The 19,513-nt window shown below is 48.0% G+C and overlaps 1 protein-coding gene across 2 annotated transcripts in view; it reads left to right on the top strand.

Moving 5' to 3' along the window:
* The first annotated feature begins 3,049 nt into the window (after positions 1–3,049).
* CREB3L1 (cAMP responsive element binding protein 3 like 1) overlaps positions 3,050–19,513 on the top strand; it is a 67,603-nt gene continuing 51,139 nt past the window's right edge. For both annotated transcript variants that reach the window (XR_012159411.1, XM_073348193.1), the window contains exon 1: positions 3,050–3,588. Coding sequence is in view for 1 of the 2 variants with exons in the window: in XM_073348193.1 (XP_073204294.1) it covers positions 3,481–3,588 (108 nt within the window). In the remaining variant the exon portion in view is untranslated. The remainder of the gene's footprint in view (positions 3,589–19,513) is intronic.

Consider the following 19,513-nt stretch of genomic DNA (forward strand, 5'->3'; position numbering starts at 1 on the left):
CCAGTTTCTTATCCACTGAAATCCCCAGGTCCTTTTCTGCAGAACTGCTGCTTAGCCAGTCGGTCCCCAGCCTGTAGCAGTGCATGGGATTCTTCTGACCTAAGTGCAGGACTCTGTACTTGTCCTTGTTGAACCTCATCAGATTTATTTTGGCCCAATCCTCCAATTTGTCTAGGTCACTCTGGACCCTATCCCTACCCTCCAGCATATCTACCTCTCCCCCCAGTTTAGTGTCATCTGCGAACTTGCTGAGGGTGCAATCCATCCCATCATCCAGATCATTAATGAAGATGATGAACAAAACTGGCCCCAGGACTGACCCGTGGGGCACTCCACTTGATACCGGCTGCCAACTAGACATCAAGCCGTTGATCACTACCCGTTGAGCCCGACGATCTAGCCAACTTTCTATCCACCTTATAGTCCATTCATCCAATCCAGATGTAAGCAGTGTCAGGATGAGCTTCACCCTGACATCTGGTGGTGAGGTGTGGTAAGTTGTGGAAAAGAACTTCAGGGTCCGATCTCATTTGCATAGGCACACCCACCCCGCCTAGAATGAGGCCATAGCTGCCCAAATGGTCACTTTGGCTGCTGTGGGATCCCCAGTGTCTCTGTTATTGGGGCAGGAAGAATAAATTGTTATTGCCCTGATTATGGGAACTGTGCTTGGAACTGTAGTTGGCCTTTTATTATGATGGAGGGACTCATCATCAACTAAGTAGCACTCACTAGGCAAGGGTTATGGGTTCCAAAACTCTGTGAATTGAGAGGGGCTGGGGGACAAGTATTAATACTTGGTGGTATGGGCCCCTTGGTGAGGGCCTTACATGCTAATTGTACTTCTGCCTCTCTCCACTGTGGAATATCAGAGCTAATTTTGATTTCATTAGAAGTCTAGTTACAGGCGCTGAGTTCACTTTGGGCTAATAGTGCACCAGCACTGAGGCTCCCCTACTGCAAGCTGAATTCACCAAAGAGCTGAATCACAGAGTGTTGTGTTAAGTAGTGGGGGAGCCTGAAGATCTATTGTGGAGCAGTTTGCAGGATGGCTGGAGTGCCTTGTGGACTGGCTGGTGGAGCAGTTTGTAGGATGGCAGGAGCTGCTGGTGGGACGTGGAGCAGTTTGTGGGACAGTGGGAGCTGCTTGTGGGCTGTGGAGCTGAGCGAAGGCCTATGGAGCTGTGGGGCGGTCAACTTCAGATCATGTAAGGTGCCTCTTACCCCCTCCCCATCTCCACCCAGGTTGGGAGGTAAAGCTCTGCAGATAAACTTTCGAACTCTGGGGCTGCCCTGACCAGGGACAGAGACTTTTGGGTCGTTGGACTTTTGGGACTTTGGGTGATTTGGGGTTGCTGGACTCAAGAACCAAAGGGAAAAAAGCATGCCCCAATTTGCTTGGGGTGGGTTTTTTTGCTCATGGGTTGTGTTATGAATCCTGTTGGTGGTGTTTCCCCAACATAATGCCACATTGTTTCTCTCTGTTATTAAAAGGCTTTTTGCTACACTCAGACTATGTGCTTGCGAGAGGGGAAGTATTGCCTCTTGGAGGCGCCCAGCGGGGGTGGTATATATTTGTCCCAGGTCACTGGGTGGGGGCTTGAGCCGGTTTGCATTGTGTTATTGGAATGGATCCCCTAGATATTGAACCCGGCCCTTGTTGCTGCCAACTCTGACGGGCAGAAGGGTTACACATATTTCTTGACCACCGCTTTCCCCATATCCACAGAGCCAGTTATCTCATCATAGAAGGCAATCAAGTTGGTCAGGCATGACTTGCCTTGGTGAATTCATGTTGACTGTTCCTGATCACCTTCCTCTCCTCCATATTGAACTTGATAACTTTGCTTCTGTTGTGCTTGATTCTGGACCTAGAACCCTACAGTCCCCCAGCTCTTTAAATTGGTAATTAATTGGAAATCAATAACCACTAAAGAATTGGACAACAAAACTGAAATTATGGTCCTCAGATGCAGGGCATCTTAATCAATTTACTTCATCCCAGGAAAACATCTTCATATGTTCTAGGTCAGGAGTGGCCAAACAATGGCTCATGAGCCACATACAGCTCTTTTACAGTTAAGGTGCAGCTTGCAGAGCCCCCCCATCTCCTCCCCCATTCTCCACCTACCAGACTGGGGGAGCACGGGATCTGTGCCTTGCAATAGGGTGGTGCGGTAGAGGCTTCTGCCCAGTGTGGAGGGGGATCTCAGGGCTTCAGCCCTGTGGGCCATGCCTGCCGGTGCTTGGGGCTTCAGCAGGAGCGGGGTTGAAGCTCCGAGCCCTGGCAGGTACCTACCACAGGGCTGAAGCCCCAACAGGTATGCCCCCACTCTTGAACTTCTGAAGATTGTTGCATGCAGCTCAGAGAGTCAGTAGGTTTGGCCACCCCTGTTCTAGGTAGTGAAGGGAATACCCAGAACATAGGGTGTTGGAAATTCACTAGGTGGCACTTTTTCTTCTAAGTCAGTAGTGTACCAACACCATACAATGGTAGGGAACATTGTGCTGTAGCAAGTGGTGTAACTCAGTGGGGGTGATCTTCCCTGGGAGTACTGAGCGCAGTACCCTAGTGTGGTGCTGCGGTAGGAGATAGAAGACTATGGTTCTGATCACATGTGGTCATTAAGAATCCCATGTCAGTTCTTGTCAGAGTCATCAGGATGTCCAGGAGAAATTCTAGAATGTGCAGGGGACACACATTCACATAGGGCAGCTGCAAAACGCTGAGCGGCCAGCCCTGGCCTGTCTGCCACCCCTGCCTGTAATGGTCTTTCACAGCATTCTCCCTCTTACATCTCCCCACACTGTCTCTTCTGTCTGTGGTTGCCCCCGGAGCTGCATGGGGCCCGATGACTGTTCAGATCTGCCGTGAGTTCTGTTCCCTGCCCTTGGCCGTTCTCCATTCTCCTTCGCTCCGAGCTGTCAGTGCAAGAGCAAGGGAGGAGCAATGCATTGCAACAGAGCTTCCTTAAGAGGCTGTTCCGGGGGGGAGTTACGCCTCGCCCCCTCTTTAATATTCATGAGCGGGGGGGTGGGGGCGGGATGTTCAGAGCGGCCAGGCGGCTGAGCCTGGGGATCCTGTGCGGAGTGTGAAAGTGACAGCTCGGCAGAGGGGAGTCCCGGAGGAGTACACCGCCCCTCCTTCCTCCTGCACGCTGCCGCGGGGTTCGGCTCCTGCCCAGCCCCAACCTCTCCTCCCCGTCCTCAGCCGCCGCGGGGCCCCCAGCTGCCCCCGCCGCCCCGGGGAGCCCCGCTGCCCCGCGCCCTATGGATTGCAGCCGGCCCGTGGGAGGAGGAGCCATGCCCAGTGGGTGCCCGGGGCCCTGCCATCGGCTGCGCCGGGCAGCGCTGGAGTAACCCCCGAGCCTTGGATCGGCGGAGGGAGCGAGGGACGCCCCGGATCCGGCCCGCCGCGCTGGCGGGAAGGCGGCTCTGCCCCTCACCTAACCCTGCTCCGGCGGGGCGCTGCCCGGCACCATGGACAGTATCCTGGAGCCCTTCCCCTCCGAGCGCCTCTTCCCCGGGGGCGGCTCCGGCTTCCTGGACCTGGGCGACCTGAACGACGCGGATTTCCTCAGCAATGTGGTAAGGGAGCCGGGAGCGGGCGGGGGCTGCTAACTCCGGGCTGCCTGGGCTCGTCCCGGGGTGTCCCGGGCTCCCCCGCCGCCGCCAAACGGCTCCTACAGCTCGGGGAATTCCTGCCTGGCCGCCGGGCAGGGAAGCGTGAGCCTGGGCAGCGCAGCGCCCGTTTCCCTGACCCTGTCTCCAGCACTGAGCCCCCGCAAGGCCAATGCTGCCCCTGGCCCTGCAAACCTCAGCCGGCCTGAGACCCCTCTCACTGAGAGTCCCCTGCAGCTGTACTCCCCCCTTCCCCCCCCCCCCCACAGCAGACACTCCTGGGACCTCCCCTAGGGGATCAGCCTCCCCTTTGGCAAGATCCATGCCAGTTTTTTAAACCATGTCTAATGGGGATTCCGCAGCGGGTCCTGGCACTTTGGTCCGTTGCTTAACTAACTCTTCCCACTCTAACGGTACTGGAGACACTAAAGTGAGGGGCAGCAGGCCCTTCTGTGGGAAACTGCTACTTTCATTTGCTAATAGCTTTTTGTAAAATAACATATTGGGGGTGAAACAGCTGTTGCTTGGCTTACATTGTAGTGATTTGGGGGCGGAGAGGGGTGAGAGTGAACTAGAGGAAAATCTATTCAGCTGATTCCCAGTGTGTAAAAACAGTGTATTCGCCTTTAAGAAAATTGTCCAGACTTTGTGCACTCATGTAACTCACATGTACAATTGGTCCAGTTTAAAACTTCAAACTAGGATGTTGTTCCAAATGAGGAATGTGAGTTTTGTGTTTGTGAGAAAATTTAGCTTTGAACTAGTATGAATATTGTTGTCCCTGTGTCAAGCCGTAGTTGACATCTGTGGCCTTTCAGGTCACCTTCCCAGTGGAGGATAAATCAGTGACACAGAATTTGGGTATATTCTAAGTATAACTTTGTTTTATTTACACATACGTCAGTCCTGGAACAGAGGAGGTCACAAAGAGCATGCAGCTAATCCCTTTTTTCAATAATCTCACCCCAACCTCCCTTCTGCCCCCCTTACCCCCCCATTTCAAGGGTGCACCTCTGTCTCTGATTGGAGTCAATCCTTGAGGCAAAGGGTATGTCTACATGGCAGTCAGGGGGTGACGGTAGCACACGTAGACATGTCTGAGCTAGCTTTGATCTAGTTAGCTCAGTCAATAGCAGTGAATCCTAGCAGCAAGGGCTATACAACCCCTCCCAGGACTCTGGTGACATATTCAAGTGGCTAACCTGTACTGCTGCAGCTTCACTGTACATTATTTGAGCTAATTAGATCAAATCTAGCACCTCTATGTTTACATGTGCAGAAGTCACACTTCTAATTGCAGTGTAGACATACCCTTAGGTAGAGAGCAAAATCTTCTACTGCTTGCACTGCTCCTCCTACCGAGAACATTTGTATGGCAAAACTAACACACACAGCAGGTCTTCTCAAGACTGAACATTTGCTCATACGCTAAGGCCTCGTCTACTTACATTTGAAAGTTTGACTGGTGTAACTATTTCAGGTCTGGGTATGATTTTTTTCCCAGAAGTAGTAATACTGGTAAAACCCCTAGTATGGATGTAGTTATACTAGTATAAAAGTCCCTTACAGCAAAATAGCTTATTCTTATATAAGAATAATCTATACCATTGTATGCACTCTCATGTCTCTATAACTGGATCTGCACTAGGGAAGTTGTGTAAATTAGACAAGGCTTAAGAAAAATAACTTGGAAGACTGTACATACCAGCACCACCTAGCGATACCTGCCATGACACTATATTTAAAAATGTGTACTGACCATATGCAGTATGTTACTTTCCTAACTGATTCAATTCCATGTCTGCTCTAACAGTAACTGCAAAACTGGTATGAGGGGTCTCCATATTCATTATTTCTCAGTGACTCTTGATTTATTGTGCTCAGTTGACAAGTAAAAGATTTTTTTTCTTTTGCACCACAAACTCCCCCCGGGGATCTGAGACTCTTTGTTCTTGTGCATGATCAACAATAAAGACGTTGTAATCTTAATTCAGATAACAAATCTGTTGATGATACCGGAGCCAGAATGTTCTTTATCTAATTCACCCTCCGTGTAGTGGCGCTGCAGGTATAACAGCCATAAAAAGGAGTAAAGATGAACTTTAGTAAATCCAGCAAATTTTACTTTGATAATGATGGGAAGGGGAATCTGTTGAGTAAGAAGGTCTTATTTTTACATACTCACTTTTCAATGTATTGCACTTAACATCAAAGCACTATGGTTGCATGATAATTCTTAAAACCATCAATGATTTCACTTCAGAGAGAGATGAGGTTCAACATGGAGACCCTTCCATGTATTGTTCAGCAAATGTAGTTTTCTCTAAAGAGGTTGGACACTGTTAGGATATTGTGTTCACCAACAACCCCTTCCTGAAACAGTAACCTTCCTTAGTTAATCATCTTCTCACTTAAGCCGTAGTTTATACCCCTTTATTCTAAGGATGTTACAAGCTGAAATAATGGGATCATAGGTCTAGGTGCGTCTTGGAATTAAAAAAATAATGTGATTGAAAAGGGATGCTTGAAAGAGAACAGTGTTATTGGTTGGAGTATGACTGATATCTAGTTTAAAAAGCATAAACAGGGCTGGGTTTAATCAGTGTTTGGATGGGTGAACTCCAAGGGGGAAGGTGTCCATGGAAAATGCTCCTTTTGTTCACCAAGATGAGTATATTACTAATGACAGCAAAAACAGATTATCCTTCGGCTTGCTAGGTCACCTACTGCTTTTGAACACAGAGGAGTTTGTTCAATGTTTTCACTGGAAATGACTGTTTATTAATAAAGCTAATCCTTCATGTGATGTTTGCTCATTGAATTAACCTTTCTGAATTCTGCACCGTCCACACCAGGCTTTCGCATTTTTCATTATTCTTGTCAGAATGCACCTACTCACTCCCTGGTTTTATCAGAGCAATGGCTCAGAGAGCTCTCACTCTCTCTCTCAACCCTCCTCATTATCAAGCTTCTCAGCTCTATGATTCTGGACCTTCAGGCTCCAGCACTCTATTTCTCACTCTGTGCTTGTCAATGAGTCCTGAGGAGTTCAGACTCTGGGTTAGACTTCTCCCCCTTCAGGAAGTATGCACCCAGTAAGCATTTGTTTTTAAAAGTCTGCCTTGTGACAGTTAGAATACAGAGTCTGAGGGGAGCATGGAACAGCCAAGCTAAGACAGTCTGTATTGGCAGAAGCAACTGCCCCAGTATTCCCCGCTCCCCTCCTATTTCCTTTGGTCTCTCTCACTGTGTGGGACTAGACTGCAATCAGAGGTGTGATTGCAGAATATATAGACATACCAGAGCTAGTTTTAATCTAGCTAGCTTGGTTGCCAATAGTAGTGACACTGCAGCAGGATGGACTTCATCGTGGATTAGCTTCTGAATAAGTACCCAGGGACTTGGGTACGCTTGTACAGCCCACACTGCAGCCCATATTGCTGTTGGTACCCAAGCTTGTAAGACTAAAGATAGCATGGGTGTGTTTACACATGCTGCAATCACACACCTCAATTGCAGAGCAGACATACTCTGTATCTGCACCCGCATTCTAAAAATCCAGTCTGTTCACTCCTCAGTTTCCTTGTCTCCAGGACCTGCTCTAGGCACCAGCAAAGCAAGCACGTGCTTGGGGGGGCACAATTCCAGGGGCGGCATTCTGGCCATCCTTTTGTTTTTGTTTTTGTTTGGGCAGTTGCGCTCTTGGAGCTTGGGGTGGCAAATATTTTGCTTGGGGCAGCAAAAAACCTAGAGCTGGCCCTGCTTGTCTCCAGCCACACTGTATTCATGTTTCAGCTTCCTTGGTTGCCACTCATTAAAACTTGTGTTTGATAATTGAGGCTTCCATTGTCTATGCATATGCAGACAGACTTTGATAGTGCATCCACTCCAGCCTCCTGCTGGCTGTGCAGGGCTCTGCAGAGTCCTGCCTCAGTTTCCCTTTCACTCAGGCTCCTCAATAACTCCCCAAATCTTGTGTCCAAGAAAAACACCCCTTCTTGTGGGTCTTGTTATTAAAATACAACAAAGTCTCTTCTACCCGAGTCTCACACAGAGCACAGCCCCTCTCCCCTGGAGTATGTCTGTCTTCAAGTTTCCAAGCTGGGCACAGCATCTTTCCCAGGTTCTGTTTAGCCTCTCCCCTCAGCCCAGCCTGCTCTCCCTGCTCTTCTGAACATCCACTCTCAGGCCTTATTACCTGGAACCTACCCCTTCTCTTTATGACTGCAGGAAATCTCAGGCCTTTCAACCTGGAGTTATTCCACATGCTCATAGTGTCCAAGAGGCCTCCAGGCCCAAAACCCTTCCCCCAGTCAAGGGTTTCCTGCAGGAGCCTCCTACTTTCTGCTGTGGCCTTTACCATAGCTTCCTTTAGCATCACCCTTACCTCCCTGAGCTGAGAGAGGTCAGTGGATAACCTTCCTTCCCCTGTTGCTATCTTCCTCTTTATAAGATCCAGGCACCATCCTTTAAACCCACCTGGGTAGCTGGTAATCAGTTATAGGTTCACTGTACCCACTGTTCCCTCTTAAAGGGGCCAGTTAGCCTGTGGTAATGCATTACAATATGAATTCTTACTGTGTGACAGCCTGCACTATTTGATAAATAATATGATATAATGGAATGGGAAAAGTTACATGTATTTCTGGACTGTTTCTTGAGGGACATTGTGTAAACTGGTTCTATTTTTTACTATTTTTATGTTCATACTGCTATTTTCTATATCTTTAGTGTGGTGTCTTTTGTGTTTCTGCATATTTGTCTTGTAATCAGATAATGCGGGCCACCAAAAATGAACTAATTAGTAAATTGTATGTAGAAAACAGAGCTATACTAAGGATAGTGCCAAGAGAAACTGGAAAGGATCTTTCCTAACAAATGTAAATATAGTCTGTTCCTTGGGGGTGAAATTTACCCCTGTGCAAGGCCAGTGCAAGGCCTATGTACCAAAGCTATTTTGAGGTTTTAACTAGTGCATAGGCCTTGTTCTGCCTTTGGCACAGGGGTGAGTTTCATCTTGTATGAGCCCCATTCTTTCCTCCCTCATCCCCCACAGCTGGACCTAAAGGCTTAGCCAGGAAATCTCATCAGTTTCTGTTTCTCTTGTTGGATTCCAGAGCTGATTGGAAGGGATACCAGCCAGGGGAGTGCGCAGGAATTTAAATTTCACTGGGTTTTGGAGGCGCATGTTCTGTGCCTCGGCCCTGAGGCTGGAGGAGTTCTGTGCCTTGGGGTGCCCCTGCTTGCCCCACTTTCTGCACGCCCCTGATACCAGATGTTATGAGAGGTACACAGCTGTCTCTGGGGCTGTTACCAGTCATGCACACTTTTTAAAGTGTCATAGCTTCCTATTCCACAAGCTAGTAAATTTAGTTAATTTGTATCATTCTTAGAGTTACATATCTTTAGCTTCTTAGTCTGTTTTGGTGTGGTGAGAGCATTGGGCAGGTCAATAAAAATATATGATCTTTATCCTGCTTAGAATTGGGCTTGTCAAGAATAGTTCTGTGAGCCCACTGGAAATGTAGTAGATATGGATAGATCTTGGCTGAAGAAATGCATTTTAATAAAACCGTTCCCAGATTTTCCTTGTTTTCCTGATTTTCCTTTGGCTCAGTCACTTAGCTCCTCTTCTTGGACATTCCCTTGCAGCTGATCTTGAATCCAGAGACGTCTGAGAAGCATCAGTGGAATAGGGCAGTTAACCCGGCACCGGCAGCCCGCAATGGAACACAATAGTACAGTTCCTTATATGATCAGAAATAAAAAGGAAGAAAGTAAAAACACTTTCTCCACTGTTGTTATTTTCTAAGATATTTGTATGGCCCCAGTTACTGTAGTCTCTGAGTACCTCACAATCTTTAATGTATTTATCCTCACAATACCTCTGTGAGGTAGGGAAATGCTATTGTTCCCATTTTACAGATGGGTGAGTGGCACAGAGAAGCTAACTGACTTGCCCATGGTCATATAGGAAGCCTATGGCCTTATAGGGAATTGCACCCAGGTCTTGCAAGTTCTGGGCTTGTTACCCACACTCCCTAGGGTGCCCCACCTTTACCCTTCTGTGGGTTCAAGGGGTAACCAAGTTAATTTAGGCATCCCCGCCCTTTTCCAGTTCATAGGGCTCCAGGCGAAAGGCATCCACCAATACCCATTGCCTAGGGCTCAGAGCCACCCATACTCAGTTCCTAGGGCTCCGAGCATATTCTTCTGAGGGTTTGCAGGGCCTTTTACCAGTGAAAGTGCCTTACACAGTAATATTCTTAACCTCTATTTATTAACAGTTACCAAAACAGAATGCACACACTAAGCATACAGTGCTCACCACTGCCAATAAGGCAGACAAACTTTTCCTGGTGGCCAGTCAGCATCAGGTTGTCTGGAGCTCCTCCAGTTTCTGCCTGATATGGTTGGCAGGTATTGAGTCTGGCAGCACTGATCTTGGGTTGCGTCCTGGAGTTAGGTTCCAAAGAACTTCCTTTTGGACCCCAATTTATATAGTGAAACTTGAATCCTGCTTACCCAACCATTTTAAACTAACGTACTACAAAATAATTCTTTGACCAATCCTAACATATTGCAAAAGAATTCTTTAACCAATCATACTCCACCACCTTAATTGATTTAAATCTTGTGAAATTAGTTATGTAACAGACAAGAACCAGACAGAAATCATATAGATAAACAATAGAGAAGTAGGAACCATGAAGGCAAAACAATAAAGACGTATAGATTTCACAGTCACAACTGTTAATAAGTGATTCCTTGCCAGACAGAATGCTGTCAAAGAGTTTTCTTAAGATGTTTAAAGATCTGTTGCTTTATCTGGTGATGGTGAGTACTGTTAGGACAGGAGCTCTTTCTTAACAGCCCAATAGTTCATTGTTTTAATGTAGTTTAGATGGAATGCAAGGATGTGAATTTCTGCTTTGTAGCTCATGGCTGCCGCTGTCCTAATGTGGCTGCAGAAAAAGGCCTCGGATTTCACAGGCTAGCAGTCTAAACACCAGACTATCCTTCTCCTCTGTGGCATAAAGTGCCTCCTGAGCCTACAACAATGTCACTGTGTAGCTTTAAACTGAAAATCAGCGTTTATTTTTTGGCAGTGAAGAGTTATGACCTTTCTTTGGAAGGTCTTGTCATCTGTTGAGTGGTGGAGGGTTGCATATACCTAACACATTTTGAAGGAAACTAAGAACTCTCTGTCAGGAACACTTGAGAAACATTATCCTGGAAACAGCATCCTCTCCTACTAGACAACTTCTGGCACGTGGGTTGGGATCAGCTGGCCAATCTCATCCCAGCCACCATCCTCATGTCCTGAGGAGATCCCTGTAATCATGGTGGCATGCCACCATTAATGGTTATGGTAGTGCCTGACTGCCACTGTTCAGAGGCAGACACCAAGAGAGGGCCTTGGGCCATGTCTGCAGAGAGCTGGACATCAGAAAAAGGAATAAGAGAGAGAGACAGAAATGGGCATCTGAGTGGGGAGAAACAGGAAGGGATTTTGTGAAAATGTTTGCAAAGTAAATATATTAAGCAACGAGCAGAGGATGGAAGCTTCCTGCTACATGTGTGCTGAGGTCACTGGTTACACAGGCTGATCCAGAAGAGCACGTCATCAGCAGAAATTGTGAATCAGAAACTGCAAGATAGTAGCTCTGCAGCTGTTGGGGAAGGTGTCTGAATTACTGTACCTAGAAATGCACTTTGGACAGATCTGTCAGAAAATTGCTGTCTCCTGAGACTTACCCAGCAGTCAGTGCTGCTGGCGGTTTTGGTGGAGGCAGGAGGACCTTGCTGCAATAGATCAGATGAGAGAATCAGAATATGGAAAACCTCACAGATTGTAAATCAACTCATTTTACCCCACCCCCAAGGGCCCTGCTAGGAACATGGCTTGATTCACTTAGATTCAATGGATGACTCATCTTCTGGGAAACATATGTGAGGGATTCTTGCCCCCTTCCTTTCTCCAGTAGATGAAAGCCTGGTTGCTAAATAGCAAGATAAGCTGCTGGTGCTGGTCTGTCTTCACTACACATACCACATGCCTGAAGGAAGGAAGGAAATAACATGCTTCAAATGCCTATTTTCCTTTTTGATTCTCAGCTTCAATGGTCATGGTGCTTGGGGTTTTCCCCCTCAGGCTCTGGCCTTGGTGCTGAATACACCTGAAGGCTGGTCTTTGATGCAGCCTCAAATTGCTGTTTTGTTTTTGGTCGGGGGAGAGGGGATCCTGGGGGAATATTATTGGGTGGGTAAGAAAATACCCAACCAGCATTTTTACAGAGAGTTGATAAGTCAGGATACTTTATTATACTTGGGGGAATTTCAGAGTTTAACGGTGCTCCTGGGTAGGAGACACTTTCAGGTTCTCAGGTGTGCTAGGACACCTTAATTATTATTATTTTATTTATTTGTATTACCATAGTACCTAGAAGCCCTGGGTATGGACCAGGCCCCCATTGTTCTAGGTGCTGTACAAACACAGAGCAAAAATACAGTCCCTGTTCCAGAGAATTTACAATCTAACTATAAGTCAAAAAACAACATGGATACAGACAGACCAATAGGGGAGTACTAGTAAACAGTACAGCCCAATATTGTCTCATGGAGGTCTCTGCACACCAACAGCTATTGTCAAATTTTATGTGGGCATCACAGCAAAGGAGAGTTTTGAGGAGAGATTTGAAGGTGGATAATACGGTAGAGTCTGTGATGTTTGCAGGGATTGCCGCTGAAGCATGTGGGCAGCATGGATGAAAGTGCTTGTTTGAAAAGTTAACAAGTGAGCAGTGGAGGCTGGCATTATGGGCCTATCAGAGGTGTGCATCAACACTTGATAGTGAATGAGAGAAGCTAGGTAGGGTGGGGATTGACTGTGAAGTGCCTTGACAGTGAATACAAGCAACTTATGTTTGAAGCGATGGAGAAGGGAGAGGTAGTGGAGAGAATCAGAGAGATAGATGACATACTCATGAATAGTGAGTGGGTTCTAAATACCCATAGGGTATTGTGGTGTTATACACAGACACCAGGTTGGTTACGATACCTATTTACCCATGGCATATCTCGGTGGTGGTACTCTGAAAGACTGGAACAGGATCCATTTGTAGTAGCAGATTGGTTTCAGAGAGTGGAAAAAGGAATAATGAATAGATTTCTCTCCAAAACAGCTCTTCAAGTGGAGTCCTGGGGAGAGTGACTTTATAATAATAGTCCAACTTTGGCTGTAAAGCTTGCCCTATGAATCATGTGTTGTCTCGGAGAAGGTTATAACTCTGGGCTCCACATGATCGCTTCATGTTTCCAAACCATCTCTTTGTATGTAGGGAATCCTTATAATACCAGTGGAGATGAGGGAATTTAATTTCATCTATGAAGTTTGTCCCAGGGTAACAGCATGACAGGTTTTCCCTCACAGCGAGGTGATGAGGATTGTGTTTTGGTATAAAGGTGATTGTAATTCTTCTCAAGATTTATTTATTTTGGTGCAACTTAGAAAATAGATTATCCCGATTATTAAAATCTGTGCATTCTGCCCACACTACTTGGATTGCAACAACTCAGGCCCACTAGCTGACTCTACTTCTGGAAAGTCCACTTCAGGAACCAAGATGGAACTAAAAAAATCCTAATTATACCCTTTGCTGTCATGATGATGTTGAAGAACAGATAGCTGATGGGAGGAAAGGTCATTTCCAACTGTGATCTCAGTTATAATAAGCTAAGAAGAGTCATATCTAGTCATTCCTTGGATAACAGACTTTCTAGGAAAACCCAGGCACTGCAAGAAGTGGTGATGGGGACTCACTAGTAGCCATTCTTCCTTGAGAGATAGCACTGGATTAGTTCCCAAGCACTGCAGTGGAGGTACTATCTTTTCAATCAGGGGTAAAATGGAGGTTCTGAATTACCTATTGCCATTAAAGATCCCATGGCACTTTTTGTAGGAGTCAGGGTTGTTAGTCCTGGTCTCCAGGCCAAATTCAGCCTTGGGTAATTATATTGTACCAACCTAAACTCCCACTGCAATTTCAATTAAATACAATATTTTTTTTGCTCACTGACCTAAATTTTTGGATAATGTTTGTACATGTTATTTACTATTACTATTAATAAAATAATAATAATATAATATGTAGTTTTTCTGTGTGCAGTTAAACAGCAGCTGCTTCCTACCCCAGAGGTAGCTGCATTGGTGGTGAAGTGACTCCTATATGTATATATATATATATATATATATATATATATATATAGTGATAGACCCAGGCCAGTTGGGTACAGCAGAGTAGCCTTATTGGGATCCAGGAAGGTATAGCAGAGTAGCCGAAGGCAGATATACTGGCCACTGGATTAACAGTTTTCTGTTCCCTGACTGACCAGAGCAGGGGCTGCTCCAGGCTAATGAGAGCACCTGACTCCAATTAACCTGCAAAGAGTCAGGTGAGGCCATTAAGCTAATGTGACCACCTGACTCTAATTAAGGCCCCTCTGATAATATAAAAGGGCTCACTCCAGTCAGGCAGAGAGGAGCCAGTGGAGAGGAAGTGTGGCTGAAGGGCTGGTTAATGAAGACACTCTCAAGTCATTAGTAAGGGAGCTGTAAAGTAAGGGTGAAGCAGGGAGAAGCAGGCGAGCTGTGGGGAAGTGGCCCAGGGAAATGTAGCAACTCTGGCAATAAAAGGTTGGCTGCCAACAGCTGCTACCATTAGGGTCCCTGGGCTGGAACCCGGAGTAGAAGGTGGGCCTGGGTTCCCCCAACCCACCACTACAGAAACACCTCCTGGGAGGGGAAAACAGGCCCCTGTCAGGACAGGAGGCTAAACTGTTTTGGTATGAGGCCGTAGAAGCAACAGAGACTGTGGGAATTCTCTCACCAACCTCCATTGCTGGCTTATGATGAAAAGGGCGCAGTAGACTGTATCCCTGGCCCTAGAGAGAGAAGGGTTATGTGGAGGATTGCAGTGAGCCTCTGAAGCTAGCATAAACTGCCTGGAAGCGCGGGACCCATGTGGACAAGGTCAAGAGTGGGATACGTGATTGTTCACAGCTTGGCGGAACAAAGAGGTTTAAAAAAAAGTGCGCTAGGGTTTTTGTTGTTGGGTTTTTGTTTGCACCACAATGGAGGAGGTGGTGAAAGTGCTGGTGCAAGCCACAGCGACCCAGCAGAAGGCAACCTGGGTTCAGGCGATGGCGCAATGGGAGTGCATGAGGCTACAGTAGGAAACCAACCAATTATTAATGAGCCAGGTGACCCAAGATCGAGCCCTCCTGGTGAGGTAATGGACCAGCTGAAGATCCTCACCACCCAGGCCCGGGGGTCCGATGGGACCCGAACTCTGAGGGCCACCGGTTGTCTGCCAAAGATGACAGCAGAGGATGATGTAGAGGCATATCTCGTCTCATTTGAAAGGTCTGCTCAGTGTGAGGCATGGCACCAGGAGCAGTGGGCCAGCATTCTCACCCCTTTTTTGTGCGGAGAGGCCCAGAAGGCCTACTTTGATCTGCCCACCGAGGACGCTGCTGACTATTCCCGGCTGAGGGCAGAGATCCTAGCACGATCAGAGGTGACACCAGCAGTACGGGCCCAGAGGTTCCAGGAGTGGAAATACAGGGAGAATAAACCTCTGAGGTCCCAACTATTCGACATCCTACACCTCACTCGGAAGTGGCTACGTCCCAAGGCATGCAGCCCAGTGGAGATTTTGGAGACTTTGGTAATGGACCATTACATGCGGGGACTGCTGCCAGATCTCTGCAAATGGGCATTCCAGAATGATCTGTCCACCTATGATGAAATGATCACATTGGTGGAAAGACGGATGACAGCCAGGGAATTAACTCAATTCCCCAAGGAAGGCCCCTCACGAAGCAAACACTCGACCCTGACCCTGGAGTGTTGGGCAGCCAAATCCCCAGGGAGTCCTATGTGGAAGAAGAGGGGGGACCAAAAACCAGCAGGGAGCCCAGAAGGAAGGAAAAGGCCTGAGTCGGGGGGACCCTGGGACTAACCCCCCTAACCCACGTGATAGGGGAGTGACTAGAAGTTATTATAAGTGTTATGGGTGCGGGGAGTTGGGGCACATAGAGTTCCAGTTCCCCAAAGTTTTAGAGCCCATGCAGTGTAACCTGGGGGTCAGGGAAGACCCATGCAGCCTACTCAGTATTGTAGGGGTTGCAGTCACCCCACATAAATATACAAGGCAGGTAAAGCTGAATGGGATAGAAACCATGGCACTCGTAGACTCGGGGAGTGCTATAACTCTAATTTTGGGTAAATTAGTGAAGCGTAGCCAGTTAATGCAAGCTAAGCATACAGGGATAACCTGTGTCCATGGGACTGTTAGTTATTACCCCATCATACCAGTGAAAATTGAAATTCAGGGAAATGTCACCAGGCTGAAAGCAGGGGTAGTCCCAAACCTCCCATACCCTGTGCTCATAGGTAGAGATTTCCCCGGGTTTGGAAACTTGCTCCCACCGGAGCAATTGGAGGGAGAGGAACTCTGTGAACTTCAGGAGGCTTCCATGGCAGAATGTCACCTCCCATTTTTCGCAGAAATGTCCCAGGAGCTATTCCCTGTTCCGGGGAAAGGCAGGAAGACCAAGAGAGAAAGAAGAGCGGCCAAGGCCTTGGATACCCGAATCCTGATACAAGGACAGAGGGCTGCCTGTGTAGGCAGACGTACATGGGCAACCGAAGGGGAGGGCCCCAAAACGGAGGAGGGATCAGAGACCGCTTCCAAGCCCAACCTCACAGAGCCAGCTGAGAGTGCAGAGACAGATCCCTCAGAGTTTGGGCTGATAAGCCCCGGGAGAGAGACTTTTGGATGGGACCAGGTGGAAGACCCAAGGTACGAGAATGCCAGGAAGAAGGTGGCTGAGATAGATGGGGTACCTATAGAGGGAAAGGCCTGGGGGCCAGGGCCTTATTTTTTGATCAAGAGGAATCTCCTATACCGTGTCGTGCAAATGCAGGAGCAAGAGGTACACCAGCTCCTAGTACCCCAGAAACACCAGAAGGCAATATTAAGCCTTACTCACAGTCACCTTTTTGGAGGGCACCTGGGAGTGGAGAAAACCCAGGTGCGAATCTTACGCAGGTTCTTCTGGCCGGGGGTACATAAAGACATCCTGCGGTACTGTGCCTCTTGCCCCGAATGCCAGCTGCACAGCCCTCGTCCACATCTAAGAGCTCCTCTGATATCCCTGCCGATCATCAACGTTCCGTTCGAGCAGATCGCCATGGATCTTGTGGGGCCGCTAGAGAAAATGTCCCAAGGCCACCAGTATGTTCTTGTCATCCTAGACTATGCAACCAGGTACCCAGAAGCTGTCCCCTTACGAAACACAGCTTCCAAGAGCATTGCCAAAGAATTAGTGGCAATCTTTGCCCGGGTAGGGCTACCAAAAGAAATACTCACAGACCAGGGAACACTATTCATGTCCAAGTTGATGAAGGACCTGTGTTCCCTGCTCCATGTCCAGACCCTGCAGACCTCGGTTTACCATCCACAAACCAATGGTCTGGTGGAAAGATTTAACCAGACCCTCAAGGCCATGATAAGAAAGCTGGTAAGCAAGGATGGGAAAGATTAGGACAACCTACTACCGTACATCATGTTCGCCATCTGTGAGGTCCCCCAAGCTTCCACCGGATTCTCCCCCTTTGAGCTGTTGTATGGACACAACCCCCAAGGCATCCTGGACATAGACAAGGAAATTTGGGAGGAGGAACCCAGTGAGGGGAAGAATGTAATAGATCATGTGCTATGGATGAGGGACTGGATAGCCCGGGTCACTCCCACAGTGAGGGAGCACCTAGAGAAGGCCCAAGAGGCCCAGGGAACATGCTACAACCATCAAGCCAAGGTTCGTCAGTTTCAATCCAGTGACCAAGTAATGGTAGTGGTGCCCGTGGCCGACAGTAAGCTGTTGGCCCAGTGGCAAGGGCCCTATGAAATAGTTGAACCCATAGGGGAAGTAAATTACAAGGTGTGACAACCGGGATGTCGAAAACTAGAGCAGATATACCACGTCAACCTTCTGAAACCCTGGCATGTGCAAGAGGCATGCACAGTGGTTCGAGAAGAGCTGTACCCAGGGAACAAAATCCTGAACAGGTGAGGGTGTCTCCTGATGTAACGACAGCCCAGAAGAAAGAGGTAACTGAGATGATCGCCCAATATCAAGACGTATTCTTGACAAAGCTGGGTTGCACAACCGGGACATATCACCACATCATCACGAACCCTGGGGCCAGAGTAACTATGAGGCCCTACTGGATGCCAGCAGTCAAAAGGGAGGAAATAAAAGCGGAAGTCAGGAAAATGCTGGAGATGGGGATCATCGAAGAATCCCACAGTCAGTGGTCCAGCCCAATAGTGTTGGTGCCCAAACCTGATGGCACCATGAGGTTCTGCAATGACTTCCGGTGACTAAACGAGATACCCCAGTTTGATGCCTACCCTATACCCTGCATACATGAACTAGTGGACCGTCTGGGGAATGCCCGGTACTTTACAACCCTAGACTTGACAAAGGGGTACTGGCAGATTCCCCTAGCCGAAGATGCAAAGGAAAAGACGGCGTTTCCTACACCAGAGGGTCTCTTCCAATATACGGTCCTCCCTTTTGGACTACATGGGGCCCCAGCTACCATTCAGCACCTCATGGACAAGTTATTATGCTGCCATGCCAGTTATACTGTGGCCTACTTGGGTGACGTGGTGATTCATACCCCAGACTGGGAGACCCACTTGGAAAAAGTGGGGGCGGTCCTTGATACCGTCAGGCGAGCTGGCCTTACGGCGAACCCTGTTATGTGCGCCGTAGTGTTCACGGAGGCCAAATATCTTGGCTACCTGGTAGGAAAAGGTCTGGTAAAACCCCAACTGAATAAGTTAGAGGTCATCCAAAATTGGCCATGGCTGAGTCATAAGAAGCAGATCCAAGCATTCCTAGGAGTGGTGGGGTATTACTGGCATTTCATCCCCCGTTTTGCCACAAGGGTAAGTCCCCTAATGGACTTAGTGAAGGCCCGTGGTCCTGATCCAGTCAGAGAGTCCGATGCAGCAGAGAGGGCATTCGTGGACCTACGGACTGTCCTCTGCAGTAACCCCATATTGATAGCCCCAGATTTCACCAAGGAATTCATCCTACAGACAGATGCATCCAAGGTGGGGTTAGGGGCCGTCCTGTCACAGATGGTCAGGAAGGAAGAACACCCAATTCTCTACTTCAGTAGGAATCTCCTTCCGAGGGAACAAAAATACGCAGTGGTAGAGAGAGAGAGTGCCTTGTTGTAAAATGGGCCATGGAAACGTTGCGTTATTACCTGCTGGGGCACAGATTTATCCTTGTGACTGACCATGCCCCTCTTCAATGGATGCAACGGAACAAGGAGAAGAACACAAGGGTAACCAGGTAGTTCTTATCCCTCCAACCTTTCCAGTTCTGAATACAGCACAGAGTAGGGAGTCGCCATGGCAACACCGATGGCTTATCACGGATACACTGTCTGGTGTCCCAAGCTGCCCAACCCCTTGGTGTTGAGCAGGGGAGAGGGACATGTGATAGACAGCAGAGTAGCAGAAGGCAGATATACTGGCCACTAGATTAAGTTTTCTGTTCCCTGACTGACCAGAGCAGGGGCTGCTCCAGGCTAATGAGAGCACCTGACTCCAATTAACCTGCAAAGAGTCAGGTGAGGCCATTAAGTTAATGTGACCACCTGACTCTAATTAAGGCCCCTCTGATAATATAAAAGGGCTCACTCCAGTCAGGCAGAGAGGAGCCAGGGGAGAGGAAGTGTGGCTGAAGGGCTGGTTAATGAAGACACTCTCAAGTCATTGGTAAGGGAAGGGAGAAGCAGGAGAGC

The sequence above is a fragment of the Lepidochelys kempii genome, chromosome 6, assembly GCF_965140285.1.
Source record: "Lepidochelys kempii isolate rLepKem1 chromosome 6, rLepKem1.hap1, whole genome shotgun sequence".
NCBI lineage: Eukaryota > Metazoa > Chordata > Testudines > Cheloniidae > Lepidochelys > Lepidochelys kempii.